Raw genomic sequence first — 22,564 nt, 5'->3', positions numbered from 1 at the left:
ATATAGTGTATATTTTGAATTTGTCTGCATTTTTTTGTAAAAAAAAAAAAAGAAGAAAAAAAAAGAAAATCACACCAAATTATTTAGGTGGTTTTAAGAATATTAAAAAAAAAAAATTAATGTTACAACAATTTGTTTTGTAAAGACAAGAGACTAAATGTTTTTTTTTAAGTTGTAATGTTACAAAATGAAAGTAATCATTTTGTAAAAAATAAATAAAAGTGTTGTTATGAGAATAAAGTTGTAATGTTTCAAAAATAAAGTCAATTACAAAACTGAAGTCGGATTTTCATGAAAAAGTCACAATGGTATAAAAACTAAGTCCTGGCATTGCTAAACGATTTCATGTCTTGGCGGGGTATAAAACCTGTAATGTTTCATGAGAATCTGCCCATAACTTTTTGAAACATATAAGGCGGAATGAACACTATTCACTAATCTTTGTCTCAAAATATGCCCATAACTTTTTGAGTATTTTTGCTAATTACCCAGCAGGCGCAAGACATTAAAACAATGTTGACAACTTGTGGAAGTAGGTCCTGACGTTGAGCAACTCAAACATAACGTTGAAACAACATGCTTTTTGACAACGTTTTATCAATGTTGGGTTCTGACGTTGATTTGACCATTGAATTTTGGTCATTTCCCAACCACTATTCTACAACATCAATACAACGTTGAAACAACACGCTTTTTGACGACCGTGATTTGACCTATGAAAGTTGGTCATTTCCCATCCAACAATGTGGATCCAACATTGGACGTCAACGTTGTCTCAATTTACAAGTATTTTACAATACAGTGTTTTGCTACCTTGTTTCAAAGTCAGTTTTAAAGGACATGTAATCAACGTTGTGTCAATGTTTTGACAAACCAATGGTAGGCAACAATTACTTATTGTGGAGGTAAAGGTGGATACCATCCATCCATCCATCTTCTTACGCTTATCCGATGTCGGGTCACAGGGGCAGCAGCCTAAGCAGAGAAGCTCAGACTTCCCTCTCCCCAGCCACTTTGTACAGCTCCTCCCGGGGGATCCCGAGGCGTTCCCAGGCCAGCCGGGAGACATAGTCGTCCCAACGTGTCCTGGGTCTTCCCCGTGGCCTCCTACCAGTCGGATGTGCCCTAAACAGCTCACTCCTGACCAGATGCCCGAACCACCTCATCTGGCTCCTCTCGATGTGGAGGAGCAGCGGCTTTACTTTGAGCTCCTTCCAGATGACAGAGCTTCTCACCCTATCTCCAAGGGAGAGCCCTCAGCCCCGCCACCCGGCGGAGGAAACTCATTTCATCCGCTTGTCCTTTCAGTCATAACCCAAAGCTCAGGACCATAGCTGAGGATGGGAACGTAGATCGACCGGTAAATTGAGAGCTTTGCCTTCCGGCTCAGCTCCTTCTTCACCACAACGGATCGATACAGCGTCCGCATTACTGAAGACGCCGCACCGATCTGCCTGTCGATCTCCCGATCCACTCTTCCCTCACTCGTGAACAAGACTCCGAGGTACTTGAACTCCTCCACTTGGGGAAAGATCTACTCCCCAACCCGGAGATGGCACTCCACCCTTTTCCTGGTCCTTTGATATTCTTTTCCATCGAGGTATTCGAGCTGCTCTTTGTCTGATCCCTCACCTAGGACCTGTTTGTCTTGGGAGACCCTACCAGGGGGCATAGAAGCCCTCGGACAACATAGGTCCTAGGTTCATTGGGACACGTACACTCCTCTACCACGATAAGGTGGAAGCTCAGAGAGGAGGTGGATACCAAATTCGATATTTTTTGGGCCTGACCGAATGCTCTCAGTACTACCAGGGTATAGATTCAAGTAAAATCCAATGCCATCATTTTTCAAAACCATTGTTTCCCGTGATTGTCATATTTTTTTTCCCGAGAGAAGTTTTTCTTGACAAAAAGTTGCAATATTACGAGAATAAACTCAGAATATATGTGTGAAGTTATATGAGAAACAAGACAATTTTAGAATAAAGATTAATTTTCAAAGAATATTCAAGTCTACGACTATCCTTGAACAAAGTAAGAGTGAAACTCATGTGAATAATCACTGAATGGAGAACTGGGGGTGGGATTAAATAAATTATCTTCTTCCCACTCCCTTTCAGGCAAAACTGGACAATTATGCATTACATACTATACATTACCTTTTGCACTATATTAATTCATATTATTATGTGTTGTCAACTTTGTACTTTTTTATGTCATTGCCTGAAATAAATGAAAAAAATAAATGAAATGAAATATACGACTATTTTATTGTGGCTTCACACAATACCCTTTCATAGCATTACTGCAATTATGACATATCTTCATTTGTTATGTCTCGAAGTTCTGACAGGCATCAAAGAAGGAAGTGTGACAACCTTGACAAACTTCTCAAAAATAAAAAGTGAAGTGGCAGCAACTGTCAAAACCTCACACCGTTGTTTGATTGTATCAATTTAAGAGTGTCGCAATGTTACTTTCATTATCAATTTTATTGCGTATTAAAGCATAAAGTCACACAAAGTGAAAATGCAATAGCACAAAAAAAGTAATGCAGAAAAGAGTGCAAATGGAGAGAAAAGTCATTGGGTGACATCTTCATGCTTAAGATGAAGATGAATCATTCAAATGTTGTGAAGTTTGTACAAAAAAAGTCCAACACTGCAAGTTGCTTACAGTATAACTCATCCTTAAAGCACATACATGAGTTATTCATAAAAACAAACACATTCAAAGTGGTTTTGCAGCACACGTTCGACTCAAGATTCAAGCACCAGTGCTTCATTTATGTGACAGACAGTAACCATGGCAACTAGGAGTCCGGAAGTGCAATACCAACATATGTCGGGGGGATGAGCTAAATGATGATAGTGAATATATATCGGACTGTTGATGGATAAATAAAAGAGCAGACATGTTATTCAATGTAAGTATGTTTTACAATCATAGTACCGGTAGTTATAGCACACCAGATATGGCTAAAGAGCACTACAGTAGATGTGAATGGCTTTGACATCTCTGCATTTTTATAGTGTTGTGCGTCATTTAAAGTGAACGTTCTATTTTTGTCAAATGCTCAAACGTCTGCCGGACTCCTTGGAAGACATTAGGGGAAGGTTTATTAGCTCATTCACGGGCCTCCGAAGGAGTGCAGCCATTTTGGCACATGGTGGGAGGTTGAGACGTACAGTAGGCCTAAACAACAATTAGTCACAATGCCACATAATGTGAGGAATAACAACAGCAGGGATTAGATTCTTGAACGCCTCACGTTACTATTCGATTAAGATTACACTGTACTTTTTTTTTTTTTTTACTTCCTAAAAGGAAAGCCCTTATGAAAGAATATAAGAGCTACGCTTAAGTAAAAAATGATTTTCAAATATGTTACAGGATTAAAATCATATTCAAATTTTTTTTTTTTTAATTATTATTGTACATATCAAAAGGGGAAAAAGTTGAGTTAAGAAGGTGAAGTTGTATTTTTGTCAAGAAAGTTACAAGAAAACATGTTGAATAGTTACATCAGATGTTAATAGTTTTTCGAAGAAAAAAGTTGTATTAAAAAAAATATAAGTTTTACTTTCTCAAGTGGGCGGGGAATAAATATTGCAAAAACCATCTTTTCTTTCCCGACCTCGATAGTCGCAATTTTATGGCAGTCTTTTTTTTTAATTTATTAAAATTTAACAAGGCTAAAAACTACCTGATCAAAAAAAATACTGTTAAATTAGTACTGTTATGACAAGTCTTTTTTTTCTTCTTCAAGAAAAGGGCATAAATATATCAAATACAAATTAAGCCTTGGGGAGAGATAGTTATATATTGTCAGGGAAAAAAGTTGATATTTTTGTCTGGAAAAAGTCACGTTACAGCAAGTACATTTTTAGAGAATTGTATTTCAAGTTTTGTTTTTTTTCTAGAGCAGTGGTTCTTAACCTGGGTTCGATCGAATCCTAGGGGTTCGGTGAGTCGGCCTCAGGGGTTTGGTGGAGCCTCCGCCGTGGAGGTCAAGACACATCCGACCCATCTTGTAAATAAAAACTTCTCCCTATCGGCGTACTATGGATACCCCCCAAACAATGTTCCATCTGATTTGCAGGTGTGTAATTTGTTGTGAGCTCATGCACTGTGTTGGTTTTGTTCTTTGAACAAGGTGATGTTCATGCAGTTCATTTTGTGCACCTTTAAAAAAAAACATGTAACTTTGTCGTGAATTTGAAAAAAAAACAAAACATTTTATTTATCACTAAAGAAGGGTTCGGTGAATGCGCATATGAAACTGGTGGGGTTCGGTACCTCCAACAAGGTTAAGAACCACTGGTCTAGAGGAAAGTCACAAAGGATCAATGTCACATGGAAAAAAGAGCAAAATAATTTCTAGAAAAGTGTAGAAAAAAAACTTGCAATATTTCAAGGACAGGATTTTTTTTTGTAATATCGTGAGGTAAAAGAGTCAATTTTTTTCAGGAAAAAAGTCAATGTCAGATGTCATAATGCTACATGAAAATTTTTGCAATTTTCTAGAAAGTCATACCAGAATAAAGTCGTACATTTTTGGGGCCCTTGTACTCCCTCGGTCATTTCAATATTTGATCTGGCACTGGACAGAGAATAATTAACGAGACCATGAGACAGAGGCTCGTGATCAAATAAAACGTGTGTATTTTTTACATGAATGTGTTACAAGTCAGACTGAGAAGCCTTGTGGGGATTGTCAAAGTGCTCCTCTACTCCAAAGAGCTACCATGTAACAGCAGCACTAATCCGTGTCAGTCCTTTTATGGTAAACACACTTCCCCTCAGTAGCTGTAATACATTTTTGTAATCTTTCATGATAATCTGACCTCATCGTTTCAAATGCATGCATTCATCTCAGGCTGAAAGTAAGAAAAGAGAGCAATGGCCACTCCCTGAACATGTTATGCTCTCATTGATGGAGGGTCAAATCAAATCAGATGATGGTGACACTGGCAGAGGTCTGCACGCTCTCCTCATGGGCGTGGCTCTTGAGCAGGTCTTTGATGAACTGCTCCAAGGAAGCGAAGTAGTCATGAGACTGCCACGTGTCGTTGTGTGTGCCCTCTGGGAAGATGGCCAGGCGTTTAGTCCGCGAGGGCGACAGCTCGTACAGTTGCTTCATCATGACGGGCGGGATGAGCTGGTCCGACAGGCCCGAGACGAACAGGGAGGGCATCCGGCACAGGGCCACCTGCCGGTAGGACAGGAACTGGTTCCTGTAGCACCACACGGGCAGCAAGCGCATGGGCAAGAAGGAGAAGAGCGTCGCCGCCATGTGCGGGATGCTGAGGAAGGTGTTCTCTACGATAATGGCGGCCACGCGGTGAGGGTTGGCCGACGCCAAGCGGATAGCCACGGCGCCCCCGAGCGAGCGGCCGAACAGTATCACTTTGGTCTTGTCCAAATCTGGGCGAGTCATCACGTAGTCTAGAGTAGCCTCGGCGTCCAAGTAGAGGCCTTCCTCACTGGGCTCCCCGTCACTCTTACCGTAGCCGCGGTAGTCCACCAGCACCACGTTGACTTTCAGGTTGACAAGCATCAGCAAGGCATTGGGCACCCTGTGACCGATATTGCCCGCGTTGCCATGGAAGTAAAGAATAGTGGGAGGCGCCGAGGAGGCGGGGCTGCTGCTTTGATTTCCCGGGGTGACCCCAGGAGGCCCGTCCCCTCCCGTGTAGCGAAGTAGAATCAAGTTGAGCTTCACACCGTCCTTGGTGCGAATGTACACGTTCTCATGAGGAATTCCCGTCGGCATGGGAACGTAGAGGCGCGACGACGACGGCTGGTCGGGGAAGTAGAGGAGCACGTCTTGGAATTTGTAGAGGATGCCCGCCACGGAAGCCAGAATGAGAGCCAGGAGGATGAAACCTCCGTAGAGGTGGAAAGTGAGGATGAGGGCCAGCAGGGAGACCCGACAGGCGCCCCAGGACCAGGAGACAAAGGCCAGGGCACAGCGCTCCACTGTGCCCCACAGCCTCCACGGCTTCTCCATGCTAACACAGAGCTTAGTCATAAAACCCACAATCTGGAAGCACATAGAACACCAGGCAGAAGGCGTGAGCAAAACAAGACTAGGAACATCTTTGAAAATGTTTTTAAAAATAGGCTTTGCTACACATCTTAAAATAGCTAGCTACAGTTTATATGCTAATCTAGCATATTTCAGTTGTTATGAGAAAAGTAGCTCACATAGCTATGCTAGTGGTGCTAACATTTACATCATCCTGTCCCACTCTGTTATGCTGTTATGTGATATATTGCACCTACCGGTATTATGTTGGACAAGGCAAAATATCCAGATATATATCGTGTATCGCAATATGGCCTTAAAATATTGCGATATTAAAAAAAGGCCATATCGCCCAGCCCTAGTTCAATGATGCCATTTCTGTTGGTCATGTATAATTTTGTCTATTTCGTGTTTATCCTTGAATAAACAGGTCAGTTTCTTGTAACCAACCATTGTGTATTATTCAAACTCCCCTAATTCAGCTGGCTAGTTGTTATCAAGAGCACTAAAACCCTTTTCAACATGATTCTGACAGCTAAGTAGGCTAAATAACTTTAAACTTTAATACATGCTGGGATAGGCCAGTATCGGTCAGTATCGGTATCGGATTGGAAGTGCAAAAACAACATCGGTATCGGATCGGAAGTGCACAAACCTGGATCGGGACATCCCTACTAGAATCATGTGCTTTTGTAAGGTTTTCAAAGAAAAAAAATAGTGTTTTACTCTATATGACAGTAATGTTCTTAGAATCCTGAGATAATGCAAAAAAAGCAATAACAAATGTATTCAAACATAACTCCTAAACCAAACATGCAAAATGTCTAATTATGCCTGAAATATGTATCTTGACTTTTACTAGAAACATGTGCTTTTGTAAGGTAATAGTGTAAGCTCGAGGGGATTGGCGTTTGTAATCAGCTTTTAAAAGGCATTAATCTCAATTGCGATCGCATATTTTTGAACAAAAATTGTCGATACTGATCGGTGACTGATTGATTTGCACATCCCTGCTTACTAGTCCTTTAAAAAGTCTAAATTCCAGGACCAATGTTGGATTTAGACTAACGCATTTGTTTTAAATGAAAGAATTTGGTTAAAAGTAACCCAAAAAAGTAACCCAAGTCTGGGAGACACTTCCATTTTCCACTTCCAAGAGCTGGCCCGGTGGTCCTTTTCTTTTAGAGCCCCCTTTGACTGGAATCATCTGCCTGTCCCTCTGAGGTCTTTATCAGCCATTGGTCCCTTCAAAATGTCTTTTTGTTTATCTTAAAACTGAATGCCACTGTATGTAGTATGCCCTTGGTTGGAATTTAATTTAATTTAATAATATTATATTTAATTTACTGCATTATATGTTATTCTATTGTAAATTCTGAGAGAGTTGTGTGAGCTGAGAGGTATCTGAGCAAAATTGTCTTTAATGATTGTCTGTAATTGTTTGTTGTGTAAATTGTCCTGTGTTGTACTTTATTGTGTTAATTTGAAATGTCTTTGGTCCCCGTTGAAGACGAGATGCTGCATCTCAAGGGGCTTTCCATTAATAAATTCAAATTAATCGACGATGGTGATCACATACTTTTGAACAAAAATTGTTGATACTGATTGGTGACTGATTTGCACATCCCTGCTTACTATTCCTTTATAAAGTCTAAATTCCAGAGCCAATGCTAGATTAACACATTTGTTTCAAATGAAATAATATGGTTAAAAGTAACCCAAGTCTGGGAGACACTTCCATTTTTTAGAGTGTGTAACATAATACGCATTCCAACATGTAGTACGTCATACATTACAAACCAGATTCATGTATGTGTGCATAGCTATTACATTACACTCATACAAATGCAGCGTTTAACACTCACTTAAATTAATGTGAAGATAGACACTTTAAATGAGATATTACCTTTTTGTTAACCTTGATTACCACTATGGGCGTCACTGGGGTTACGAACTAATTATTACTAGTCATGTGAACTGGATAAGCGCACAGGGTGTGGACAAAAACATAAAGCAATATGTTCGTACGAACCATGCAGCAACAATAGTTGATCTTGTTGACAAAAAAACATATTAGTGGGACAACAAACAGGAGTGTAAGGCCACGTCCACACGAACACAGATACTTAATAAACACATACTTATCTCTGCGTATAGGTCTCTTGTCCACACGCAGACGTATACTTTTGTCTTTAAAAATGCAGACTTTAACAAATACGCTGGACAAAGTGTAGATATCCAAAACTCTCCGCTTAGGGTATGCGTGTACGCGGCACAAACGGAGACTTGTGACGACGTCACGGTTGAGCGCTGTCATTTCAAAGTTCAGCAACACTACCTTGCACTATAAGAAGATTTACTGTATGATTGAACGTAAACATGCTGCTGTTTTCACTCAATATTAATAAAAATGACACATCAAAAGGGGCATTGCGACACTCCACCCGGCACAAACGACAGTCAGCTGTTTTGGATACCATCGCTGTCGAACCTCAACCTGATGGAACAACTTTGCCAAGCAAGACTAGAAAGGTGCAACATTATCTTATGTTTTAGTCCTTGTTTAACGACAAATCATGAAGTTAACTTACGTGTCTTGCTTCCGTTTTTGTACAGTGCTCGCGCGTAAAAATCGACCAAGCAATTAAAAAAACAATGCGTCCTCTTTGGAGTTAAAAAGTTAAAGTACCAATGATAGTCACGTCATGTGGTGAAATTAACCTCTGCATTTGACCAATCCCCTTGTTCAGTGAGCAGCAGCGGTGGCCGCGCTCGGGAATCATTTTGGTGATTTAACCCCCAATTCCAACCCTTGATGCTGAGTGCCAAGCAGGGAGGTAATTGTTGTGCTGTGCTGCTGGAACCCAACAATCATAGAACTATAACTTGTTCAGCAACATTATTTCTAAAATCAGCCACACTAATGAGCCAAGGAAACCATTTTGCATGTTCAAGGGAATTATAAAGCATTTAATCATGGATATAGTGATATGGTACATGTGTAATGAAGTGTATGTTGTCTTTAACACCAGTACACACTGCTCAGTGGCCTTGTGGTTAGAGGGTCCGCCAAAAGACTGTAAAAATGGGACCCATTACCTCCCTACTTGGCACTCAGCATCAAGGGTTGGAATTGGGTGTTAAATCACCAAAATGATTCCCGGGCGCAGCCACCGCTGTTGCTCACAGGGGGTTTACAAGGGGATGGGTCAAATGCAGAGGGTAATTTCACCACACCGAGTGTGTGTGTGACAATCATTGGTACTTTAACTTTTTTAATAATGTTCTGTGTACTCTGACTGGTTTTAAAGATCATGTACATGTCATTGTACGTCCAAAGTCCATCAAAATAAACATACGGTAATAGAGGTGTAATGCCACTAAGTTGCTGCTTTTTTCAGGCTTCTGATTGGACACAATGTGCATGACAGCAAATGTATGCGTTTGTGTGTAGACATAGACAGTTTTGAAAGTATAGTTGTGTGGATGGAGATTATTTGAACCCCAAATATGTGTTTTTGAAACTCGTGTGGACATGGCTCCAGATTGATGTATGTTGTGTGCATAGCTATTACATTACACTCATACAAATGCAGCGTTTAACACTCACTTTAATTTATGTGAAGATAGACACTTTAAATGAGATATCACCTTTTTGTTAATCTTGATTGCCACTATGGGCGTCATTAAGTTTACGAACTAATTATTACTAGTCATGTGAACTGGATAAGCACACAGGGTGTGGACAAAAACATAAAGCATAATGCTCGCACGAACCATGCAGCAACAATGGTCGATCTTGTTGACAACAAAACATATTAGTGGGACAACAAAAAGGGAGTGTAAGTCACAAACAACAACTAATAACCATGCTAGAGAGAAAATATATGCTAATGCTAATAGTCACTACACGTCGACGTGTCACTCAATTTGTTCGCAAAATTTTAAACGTAAGAATGGGTTATAAGTACGGCACATATATTGTAACTTAAGGAAACGAAGCAACCGGATTTTTTTTTTAGTTATTGTACAAGTAATTGTCGTAAAAAGCGCTGCCTTAGTCCAACATTAGCATGCTAACTGCTAAAGCTAACATAGCGTTAACTCGCCGGAGGTTAACCAGGCGGCGGCGCACTTTACTCACCTTCCTGTCATTTTTACTTGCATCGGCTGCGTGAAGAGATGACAAAACTGTGCTTCGGGAACAAAACTTTCATGCAAGCTCCGCGGTCTTTAATCGACCTGATGTAAACTTGACAGTTTGTTATTCGACAGCCCAAAGGGAAACCGGTAGGGCTAGCTCAGCTGGCTAACAGCCGGGTTCCTGTTGTTGGCTTCCGGGTTGAACTCAAACCCGGAAATACGGTTCCGCGTTAAAGTGTTTTCCTATTCAGCGATTATGTCTTTGCTTTAATCGTGTGGAATCGTGTGGAATCGTGAACCACAACAGCAACGTTTTTTTTAATATATGACTATAAGGTATAAAGAAAGTAGGTTGACGTTTAATCAATACCAAAGGTCGATAAAATATACAATTTACATTTTAGCCACATGAGGTCGCTGTCCTCTTAGTGTATAATTCTGAGCAGACAAGCGTGCATTAAACAAAGCTATTTCTGAAAGGGGCTGTTTACTAAAAGTCCTAACAATTTTAAACCAACAAATATGTTACCATGAGTGGTTTACCATCACATATGTATTTTCTAAATGTCTGCATAAAATGTAGGCATAAACAACATACTGTATGTAACGTTTCAGGTGATTATTACAAATGTTTATTACACACCGTGCCAATAGTAGAACCAAATGTTTATTTATCCATTTGCACACACACAAAAAGATAATCATCATCAGCATTATCATTTCTTTTTATTCCTTTCATGAACATGCATATATACAAGCCACGTACAGTTCACACTTTCACTGTTTTTTTGTTTCAAATACATTTCCATGATCAGAAAGGAGCAGATGGAAGAATATTATTCTTATATCTATCCGCCCCCTCTTTAAACACAAATTATTTTAGATGACTTTATCACTGTTCCCTCCAACACCCAAATTCCTATATACGTTTTCATTTTCACAATAATGCCAGTTTCCTCTTTTTGTAACTCTTTTTAAATTCAAAAATATTCTTGCAACTTTTTAAGTATTTCGTTAGAGAATGCCATGCTTTCACACCAATACACAGTCAATACACAGTATAAAGCAACTCGCATGTGGTTAAAGGGGAACTTTTTTGGAATTTTGTCTATCCACAATCCTTATGTGAGACAAGCGCACATGTTTTTTAATATATTCTTTAATGCATTCTAACTCATAAATAAATGATAGCAAAAGTCAGCTAACAATGGCGCCAAAGGGAGTCACTCTATTTCGCCTATGAAGCGCTCTAAAAAATATTGACACCTCCATCAAAATGTTATATACATGTTGTAAGTATATTTGTAATGTAATATAACAGGCACAGGCATAATAACATGTAATATTAATGTATTTTGGTCATTTTAAGCATACAACGGCATATTAATTTCGCAGAAGCATCACAACATCCTCTTTTACGTTCAACAACAACAACAACACTACTACTCGTGACAGACTTGATGAGAGACAATGACGACTACTTTGGGACAAATGATGATCCAGAACATTATATTTTTGAGCCTGAATATACGAAGGATGACCTATCTACAAGTCTTTGAAGGTGCGTGCTAAACAGTTCTAGCTTCAGTTGAACACTAAGCATCATACAGCATGCTAATTGCTGTTTGGAATACATACTATGAACATAATAAAACAATCCCTCACTGTACAATGTCTGCTCTTACTGGGATGCCGATTAATGGGATTGTAGAGGTTGCCCTCTAGTGGGTTTTTCGGACCACCACACACTGCCACGAGAGCCCGGATTTCAGGGTACAACACTGTTTTATTTGCATAAATATTGCTGAGATAGGCTCCAGCGACCCCTCGCTACCCCAAAAGGGACAAGCGGTAGAAAATGGATGTATGGATGATGGGCTTTTGCTTTCCAGCAAAATGTCTTTTCCTCAGTCTCTTTGTCTCCCACTCCAACTCCCACTCCATGTCTCGTTCCGGCTGCTGCTAATAAGGGCGACAGGTGATTCGATAACAACGCCCAGCTGGGCAATCCACTCACCTGCTGCTGTCTCCAAGGCAGGTCCATGCACACCCCACTCCATAGCAGGCCCGCAGGCCACGCCCCCCTCCACAGGGATGTTTATATTTTTCCGTTTAGATGAAGAATTAATCACAATCCTCACGCAGGTTTAAAAAAAAAAAAAAGTGCAGCAAACAAGCGTCTTTTTGTGTCTTTCTCATCATCTCCGGGTATAAGTTGGATGCCAAAGTTGACCAAATTACCAGTTTATGGTTACGACCTATCCTGGTGAGAGGCAAGATTTAATGGTTACGACCCTCAACTATCGTGGTGAGAGGCATGATTTATAATCTAGAATTAACCTTTACCACCTCACCAGCTGAATATGTCAATACTGTAGCTGCAGTAATTAGTTTGCTCTCATTAGCGCTTATAATAACAATATCACTAATACTTGGGTAATATTCAAGTTACGAGATGTAAATGGAGTATTGTTGGCGGTTTTTGAATGTTTTTTAGAGGGCTTTTTAAGCACACTAGAGTACTGCCATTAGTTGCATTTTAGACTTAGACTTAGACAAACTTTAATGATCCACAAGGGAAATTGTTCAACACAGTAGCTCAGTTACAATGATTGAAAGTGTAAGGATGGAAAGGACAATGCAGGTATAAATAGACTAATATAGCAATAAAAAATCTAACATGTACGAATATATACATATGTGTACAGAATAATATATATACAGATATATTATATTATGTCTATAACATATATACAATTTATACAATATACAATATATACAACACATGTACAATATTACAGTATATACAGTATATGTGACAGCAGCAGCATAAAATAGAGAGTAGATCCAGCAGGAAATAGAAAATAGACATATACAAATAGCCACCATGTACTTGTACTATTTTACAACTTAAAATGCATCAAAAAAGAAAAAAAAGTGTGGTTTTGTCTTACATAAGGATTGTGAATGATGGGCAAAATCCCCCAAAAAGTGCAGTTCTCCTTCAAGAAGACCTTAAGGCACAGGTGTCAAACTCAATGCCCGGGGGCCAGTTCTGGCCCGCCACATCATTTTATGAAGCCTGGAAAAAATGGGTTTCAATAAAATACTTATTTTATTTATTGTTTGGGACAATGAAAATTGAGGATTACCTCCAAATTCTTCAGGACAACCTAAAATCCTCAGCCCGGAGGTTGGGTCTTGGGCGCAGTTGGGTTTTCCAACAGGAAATGACCCCAAACACACGTCAAAAAGTGGTAAAGTAATGGCTAAATCAGGCTAGAATTAAAGTTTTAGAAAACCAACAAATTTAGCTGAACTGCACTAATTTTGTCAAGAGGAGTGGTCAAAAATTCAACCAGAAGCTTGTGGATGGCTACCAAAAGCGCCTTATTGCAGTGAAACTTGCCAAGGGACATGTAACCAAATATTAACATTGCTGTATGTATACTTTTGACCCAGCAGATTTGCTCACATTTTCAGTAGAACCATAATAAATTCATAAAAGAACCAAACTTCATGAATGTTTTTTGTGACCAACAAGTATGTGCTCCAATCACTCTATCACAAAAAAATAAGAGTTGTAGAAAGTATTGGAAACTCAAGATAGCCATGACATTATGTTCTTTACAAGTGTATGTAAACTTTTGATCGTGACTGTATAAATAAAACAGCTCCCAAAATGGAACCCACAGGAACCCCAGATACCCAGAAACTTAAATATATATTTTTTTTACAATTCCAATTAGTAGAATTTTTTTTTTTTCTTTTTTTCTTGAGGATATTAAAAGACATTTCCGGTTTGGACTCCATCAAGTCCATGCAGCAGAAGAATGAGGCGTCTCGCTTTTGCCACAAAACAAATATGGCGTCTATGTTTATATATGTGACAACCTCCAGAGGAAGTGCAGCTTATTTCCTGTTTACCTGCCACTGGATTAATGGTGAGGTGTTCTAGCTAAATATGTTAGCCTGCTGCTAATATAATTACATGTCACACTATCAATCTATGACCGTCAAGCAAAATGAATGCATGTTAGAATATATGTTCTGAATTGACACTACGCTGGCGCATCTTGCACACGCTGCATGTGACCTTGCCGGGGAGAGTCACGCATATTATGTGCAAGGGAAGCACAGCTTTCGGCTGTTCACTCACGTCCTTGAGGTTTCACTGATTTGATTGCAGAGTTATTAGAGTCATCTTAAAAAAAATGCTCTGATTGAAATGAACACAGATGGTATTTCTTAGGGAATTCTGGGTTAAAACAAAGGGGGGTTTAATGATAGCTGAAGTGCAAATGCTGTTACTGGTAATGTGCGGCATAGCAGAGAAATGGTCTACACATGATTAGGAACAGTGCAAGAGTTAGCACGAGCCCAGTTTCGAGTTTTACAGTAGAAAGGGAATTCATATGGCTCCATTCGTCGCGATTTACCTGACACATGAAACATGGCCACAGAGGCAGTAGAGTGTTGAATATCTTAAAATGTGTTTTGTGGCAATTCCAACTTTGACCACAGCGTCTGTTGTTATGTAGAGTGGTGCTTGCCATAATTTTCAGCAGACTGCATTGCAAAATGATTAAACCCCCCCCCCCCTTCTCTACTTACTGTAGGTCAGAAATACTTAGTATAAATGCATGGCAGCAATTATTGTTATTGAATTTTGAGTACTCTCCAATAAAAAAAAAAAGTCTGAAAAACAATAATTATTTAATGCCTTGTTTCCATTAGAAACTGTTACAATAGAAACTAGCACACTAGCAACCCCCTGAGCTTCTGCAATTAGATTACATTTTTTTCAACTTATATTAGAATGATAACGTAAAAACATATATCATTTGGAAACACTTTTTAATCTCCAGCAAACTAGCCATCTAACGTTTTGAGCGACTGCCTACTATAGGTCCCATGGACAATAATCAATAATCTACTATTATTGCAAGGAATTTAGGGATTTCACCATCTACGGTCCGTAATATCATCAAAAGGTTCAGAGAATCTGGAGAAATCACTGCACGTAACATTGAATGCCCGTGACTTTCGATGCCTCAGGCGGTACTGCATCAAAAAGCGACATCAGTGTGTAAAGGATATCACCAGATGGGCTCAGGAACACTTCAGAAAACCACTGTCAGTAACTACAGTTGGCCGCTACATCTGTAAGTGCAAGTTAAAACTCTACTATGCAAAGCCAAAGCCATTTATCAACAACACCCAGATGGGCCATAAATGTCCTGTGAGAGCATTTGACGATACAAAAGTAATGATACCACATCACTGATCTGTTTCATTGTTGGATCCGATTTTTCTATTTATTTAGTGATCAAGAGTCCATTAAAATTTTTGTTGCTGTTTTACTTATTTTAACAATAATTTTCTATCAGTTTCAAGCTTTAATTGTCCTAACTTTCCCCCTATACGGTGCCCCTGGGTGTAGCCATGATCACTGTTCAGGCACAATAGGGAACACAGTACAAAATATGGAACTGCTTAGCTTTTGCTTCTTCAAATGAAAATGTCTTATTCGCGAAACAGAAGTATTACTAATTCCAGTAGTTTCTCATCTGTGATAAACATCTTGAACCATCCATTCATGGGGTTGCGGGCATCTTGAACCTTTAAAATAAAAATAAAAAGAGAAATAATGATTATTTATGTATTTAATATTTGCTTACTTACTTATGGTATACTTGTTTATTTATTATTTATTTATTCACTGTTCTGTTACAAGCAGACTAAATGGGATAAAAATGCTATGATATGAAAAGAGGTAGGATTGAATAAGCTCCGCTTCTTACTACTCCTTTTCAGACATGCTGTAACGAAACAACTGGGAATATGTGATGCATTACAGTGTAATTGTATTGTACGCATTTTCAAAATAAACTGAACTGAATCTACACTGCTTGCGTCTTATCCACATGTCTTTGTCCAATTACCCAAAGAGGAGCCTAATGACGAACGAGAGTTTTCGAGCTATAGCTTCTCCTTGGCACTATCCCCAAAGATAAGTGTGCACTGTATTTATTTACGGAGTAGACATCTGACTACACTTCCTGTGTTCCACAGGGGATCCAAATGTTCTATACCAGTGTTTCATAACAATAAGGCCGCCAAAAACATCTGTTTCTTAGCTGTGGTTTGTATGGGCAGTAACAGTACTCAGTTGTAATACACTTTTCCACCACTTGTGGCAGTAATGACAATATCAAACAGACAGAAGAAGTTTCTTAAGCACAAAAAAATATGACCACATTGGTAAAGATGTTTTTGCATGTGCATTTTAATTTAATTGACAGTTTAGTTACAGTAAGACATATTCATCATTAATTAGTTTATCCAGTTTTGAACGTAATTGAATGCAAACTTATTTTTTGTCAGTTTTTTATGAGTCCCTTCTTATGCAGTATTTTTGATGAGTACTTATTTTTTTTAAATGAGCCTGACTTAAGCCTTGATAATAACCTTTGTGATTAACACATGGTTTCATATCATTGGGCAAGGTTGTATACTACAGGTAGGTTAACTACACTATATTGCCAAAAGTATTTGGCCACATGCCTTGACTCCCATATGAACTTGAGGTGCAATCCCATTCCGATGTCCGCCTACCTTTTGCAGCTATTAGAGCTTCAAATCTTCTGGGAAGGCTGTCCACAAGGTTGCGGAGTGTGTTTATAGGAATTTTACACCATTCTTTCAAAAGTGCATTGGTGAGGTCACACACTGATGTTGGTTGAGAAGGCCCTCCATTCTAATTCATCCCAAAGGTGTTCTATCGGGTTCGGGTCAGGACTCTGTGCAGGCCAGTCAAGTTCATCCACACCAGACTCTGTCATCCATGTCTGTATGGACCTTGCTTTGTGCACAGTCATGTTGGAAGAGGAAGGGGCCCGCTCCAAACTGTTCCCACAAGGTTGGGAGCATGGAATTGTCCAAAATGTTTTGGTATCCTGGAGCATTCAAAGTTAATTTCACCGGAACTAAGAGGCAAAGCCCAACTCCTGAAAAACAACCCCACACCATAATAGCGCCTCTACCAAAATTCACACTCGGCACAATGCAGTCCGAAATGTAGCGTTCTCCTGGCAACCTCCAAACCCAGACTTGTCCATCAGATTGCCAGATGGAAAAGCGTGATTCATCACTTCGGAGAAGGCGTCTCCACTGCTCTATAGTCCAGTGGCGACGTCTTTACACCACTGCATCCGTCGCTTGGCATTGGACTTGGTGATGTATGGCTTAGATACAGCTGCTCGGCCATGGAGACCCATTCCATGAAGCTCTCTGCGTTCTGTACGTGGGCTAATTGGAAGGTCACATGACGTTTGGAGCTCTGTAGGAACTGACTGTGCAGAAAGTCGGCGACCTCTTTGCACTATGCGCTTCAGCATCCGCTGACCCCTCTCTGTCAGTTTACGTGGCCTACCACTTCGTGGCTGAGTTGCTGTTGTTCCCAAACTCTTCCATTTTCTTTGGAATATTTAGGAGCGAGGAAATTTCACGACTGGATTTGTTGCACCGGTGGCATCCTATGACAGTTCCAGGCTGGAAATCACTGAGCTCCTGAGAGCGGCCCATTCTTTCACAAATGTTTGTAGAAACAGTCTCCATGCCTAAGTGCTTGGCTTTATACACCTGTGGCCGGGACAAGTGATTAGGACACTTGATTCTCATCATTTGGATGGGTGGCCAAATACTTTTGGCAATATAGTGTATGGTTGTTGAGTATGAATCAAATCAAAAGTATGACTACTAAATCACTGTTAATATTTTAGTGGAAAGTTGGGCCCAGAGGTCAAAAGGGTTTATAGTCCCTGTTCAATACCGACAAATTGAGTTACAAGCACATGTTCCGTTACGCCCCGAGTTGGACGACTTTAGAAAAAGTGAGTGAACGACCGAAAACAACCTAGTTTCAACCAATTCAATTCTAGCTGTCAATATACTCCTCCCCTCTTAATCACGCCCCCAACCACGCCCTGCCCCAACCTTGAGACCTCCGATTTCGGGAGGTGGGGTGTGGGGGCGTGGTCGGGGGTGGGGCAGGGCGTGGTTGGGGCGTGATTAAGAGGGGAGGAGTATATTGACAGCTAGAATTCACCAAGTCAAGTATTTCATATATATATATATATATATATATATATATATATATATATATACGTATATATATATATATATATATATATATATATATATATATATATATATATATATATATATATCCTGAAAATATGCAAACAAAACTGTGTTTAGATAATTGATACTTCAAACTTGCATAAATAAATCTTAAGGAATATAACATAACTTGACTTCTGAGAGCTTCAAAATGTAATGAATAAAATGCTAAAGTTGTTGATAAACAAGCAATTATTTTAATAATTAAATATGGTAATTTTAAATGAATTATTATGATAATTTAAAATTAATTATTTCAAATATGTTTATTTTAATGTATAATAAATAAGGAGTCAGAAAAAATACAAATAAAAATACAATTAATTTTGATGTTTTTAGCAAAATATAGTAAAAATGTATTTAGTTTTTCTTTTTTTTTTTATTAATAAATATATTTATTTTTAGGTAAGATAAACATAATAAAACAATTTATCTCTAGTCTGGAGGATTTAGTTCTTGTCACCCTGTTGTCCTCCCGTCATGAAAAAAGGCTGTCCTCACTCAGGTCCGCATGGAGCTGGAGGGGGCGTGGCCTCCAGCTCTGGCTGAAAATCGGGAGATTTTCGGGAGAATATTTGTCCCGGGAGGTTTTCGGGAGAGGCGCTGAATTTCGGGAGTCTCCCGGAAAATTCGGGAGTGTTGGCAAGTATGGTTTCAACACACGCAATGACAGTATACGTATACTTTTAGAGGGCCCACACTGTCGCTTTCGTACTCAATTACTCCAAACGTATGGCTCTAAAGCGCTGGAGGGCCGCGGCTCAATAAAAGCTTCTGTAGGACGAGCAGTGATTTGATGACCTGGCTGGGAATATCATATCATCAGGCCGAGGGACACGCTTATCATTCACCTCACGCCATCTACTCAGCGCCCTCGCTAGAAGCGGCGCTCCAGAGGCGCCCATTGACGAAATTAGAGGCCGGCGCCACAGCGAGGTTCTTTCCGTACGCTTAAGATGGCAGCTATTGATACTTGTTGATTATTCACTTAGTCAGCATTTTTCAAAGCTTATCTGCTGGTATGCAAGAGTTTTTTTTGCTGCGTTTGTGAAATACACGCTCAGCAGACATTATCTGATTTGCAAGTAACTAAATGCGGTGCACAAATGTAATAGATTCCGTGTCCATGGCTACAATGTAAATGTGTTACATCGCCTTGGAGACGACGCTTCGAGTCGCAGCTTCGTTTGACTTAAAAAGCCAAATAAAAAGAAAATACAGACAAATGTGGCCCGTCACCGCAGTACAATCACGCTGATTCATAATTAAATCACTATACTCCGAGCTCCCGTGGTTCTGTTTGAGCGTCAGTCAAGGTTTAATGAGATTGCGCATCCAGTGATGGCTCAGTCGGCTGTAGTAAAAGAGGCAGCCCCTACCTGCAGTAAAAGGGCTGCCCTGTGCACCGCGCACCAACAGGAGTGACTCGGCTGGAAATTACCGTTCATCTCGGGCAAAGTAATTAGCTGGCCTCATATGGCGAAGAAGCAGACGTTTATTAAAACCCACAATCATTTCCCTTGCAAATAGGCCTGCGGACGTAGCTGAAGGACCGCTATTATTCTGGAGGTCTGCGCCTATACTGTATGTATTCTATAGCATGGGACTCTCAAGGATATGGGCACAAATCCATACAAGTGTAACAATAATACAAAATAATCGGTTCCAGATGTCAGGGAATTGATCACATATGGTTGTCCCGACAACAAAAAATTGCATTATTGGCTTTATTTTAACAAAAAAATCTTATGGCACATTAAACATATGTTTCTTATTGCAAGTTTGTCCTTAATTAAAATAGTGAACATACAAGACTGTTATTAGTAAGTAAACAAACAAAGGCTCCTAATTTAGCTGCTGACGTATGCAGTAACATATTGTGTCATTTATCATTCTATTATTTTGTCAACATTATTAAGAACAAGTGGTATGAATTGAATTATTAATCTACTTGTTCATTTACTGTTGATATATGGTTATTTTCTGTTTCAACATGTTCTTGCTACACTTCTGTTAAAATGTAATAATCACTTATTCTTCTGTTGTTTGATACTTTACATTAGTTTTGGAAGATACCACACATTTGGGTATCAATGCGATACCAAGTAGTTACAGGATCATACATTGGTCATATTCAAAGTCCTCATGTGTCCAGGGACATATTTCCTGAGTTTATAAACCATCCATCCATCCATCTTCTTCCGCTTATCCGAGGTCGGGTCGCGGGGGCAGCAGCCTAAGCAGAGAAGCCCAGACTTCCCTCTCCCCAGCCACTTCGTCCAGCTCCTCCCGGGGGATCTCGAGGCGTTCCCAGGCCAGCCGGGAGACATAGTCTTCCCAACGTGTCCTGGGTCTTCCCCGTGGCCTCCTACCGGTCGGACGTGCCCTAAACACCTGCCGAGGGAGGCGATCGGGTGGCATCCTGACCAGATGCCCGAACCACCTCATCTGGCTCCTCTCGATGTGGAGGAGCAGCGGATTTACTTTGAGCTCCTCCCGGATGACAGAGCTTCTCACCCTATCTCTAAGGGAGAGCCCCGCCACCCGGCGGAGGAAACTCATTTCGGCCGCTTGTACTCGTGATCTTGTCCTTTCGGTCATAACCCAAAGCTCATGACCATAGGTGAGGATGGGAACGTAGATCGACCGGTAAATTGAGAGCTTTGTCTTCCGGCTCAGCTCCTTCTTCACCACAACGGATCGATACAGCGTCCGCATTACTGAAGATGCCGCACCGATCCGCCTGTCGATCTCACGATCCACTCTTCCCTCACTCGTGAACAAGACTCCGAGGTACTTGAACTCCTCCACTTGGGGCAGGGTCTCCTCCCCAACCCGAAGATGGCATTCCACCCTTTTCCGGGCGAGAATCATGGACTCGGACTTGGAGGTGCTGATTCTCATCCGAGTCGCTTCACACTCGGCTGCGAACCGATCCAGCGAGAGCTGAAGATCCTGGCCAGATGGAGCCATCAGGACCACATCATCTGCAAAAAGTAGAGACCTAATCCTGCAGCCACCAAACCGGATCCCCTCAACGCCTTGACTGCGCCTAGAAATTCTGTCCATAAAAGTTTATAAACATAATATAAATTAAAAATTAAAAAAAGAAGATTTTGTGATGTTAATAAAATATCGATGTAATCATAGTAGTATGGACTGGATACGCTACTGTACGTGGTATCATCACAGTGGATGTTAGGTGTAGATCCACCAATAGCGTTTGTTTATATTGTAGCGTCCCGGAAGAGTTGGCGCTGCAAGGAATTCTGGGAATCAATCAATCAATCAATCAATGTTTATTTATATAGCCCTAAATCACAAGTGTCTCAAAGGGCTGCACAAGCCACAACGACATCCTCGGTACAGAGCCCACATAAGGGCAAGGAAAAACTCACCCCAGTGGGACGTCGATGTGAATGACTATGAGAAACCTTGGAGAGGACCGCAAAAAAGGGACAAGCGGTTGAAAATGGACGGATGGATGTTTTGTGACTTTTTAATTATGTAAATCGGAACAAACTCGTCACAAAATTAACAACAACAAGATTGATTTATCAAAAATTATTTAATCAATCAATGTTTATTAATATAGCCCTAAACCACAAGTGTCTCAAAGGGCTGCGCAAGCCACAACGACATCCTCGGTACAGAGCCCACATAAGGGCAAGGAAAAACTCACCCCAGTGGGACGTCGATGTGAATGACTATGAGAAACCTTGGAGAGGACCGCATATGTGGGTAACCCCCCCACCTCCTCTAGGGGGCGGGTTACAGAATTGTTTTGTAGTATTTATGTTGTGTTGCGGTGCAAATATTCTTTCAAAATGGGTTTGTCGTTGTTTAGTGTGGTTTCACTATATGGCACATGTTTATGACAGTGTTGGCGTTGTTCATACTGCCACCCTTAGTGTGTCATTCGCTCGTGTGCAATTTGTTCAAAGTCAAGATGATTGTGTCAATAATTCATCATCAGGCACAATGCAATCTTAGTTAGGCTTTGTTAATAATAGACTATATTCGAGATAGGCTCCAGCACCCCCCGCAACCCCAAAAGGGACAAGCGGTTGAAAATGGACGGATGGATGTTTTGTGACTTTTTAATTATGTAAATCGGAACAAACTCGTCACAAAATTAACAACAACAAGATTGATTTATCAAAAATTATTTCAAAAGATTGAACGTTGCCATCAATTCCACGTGGG

The 22,564-nt window shown here is 40.2% G+C and overlaps 1 protein-coding gene across 1 annotated transcript; it reads right to left on the bottom strand.

Annotated features, from left to right (window-relative positions):
• Positions 1-4,641: 4,641 nt before the first annotated feature.
• On the bottom strand, positions 4,642-10,358 carry abhd13 (abhydrolase domain containing 13). The gene is made up of 2 exons (XM_061971350.2): positions 10,176-10,358; positions 4,642-6,046 (listed from the first exon to the last, which is right to left on the bottom strand). Exon 2 carries the CDS (start codon positions 6,032-6,034, stop codon positions 4,955-4,957), a length of 1,080 nt encoding a protein of 359 aa, XP_061827334.1. The 5' UTR covers positions 6,035-6,046; positions 10,176-10,358; the 3' UTR covers positions 4,642-4,954.
• Between the last annotated feature and the right edge of the window lie 12,206 nt (positions 10,359-22,564).

Source organism: Nerophis lumbriciformis, linkage group LG13, assembly GCF_033978685.3.
Source record: "Nerophis lumbriciformis linkage group LG13, RoL_Nlum_v2.1, whole genome shotgun sequence".
NCBI classification, from domain to species: domain Eukaryota; kingdom Metazoa; phylum Chordata; class Actinopteri; order Syngnathiformes; family Syngnathidae; genus Nerophis; species Nerophis lumbriciformis.
This window is presented reverse-complemented; position numbering and strand designations above follow the sequence as displayed.

Bases quoted from the DNA above. Each gene is read 5' to 3' on its own strand.
- abhd13 (XM_061971350.2), bottom strand. From the start codon at position 6,034: ATGACTAAGCTCTGTGTTAGCATGGAGAAGCCGTGGAGGCTGTGGGGC.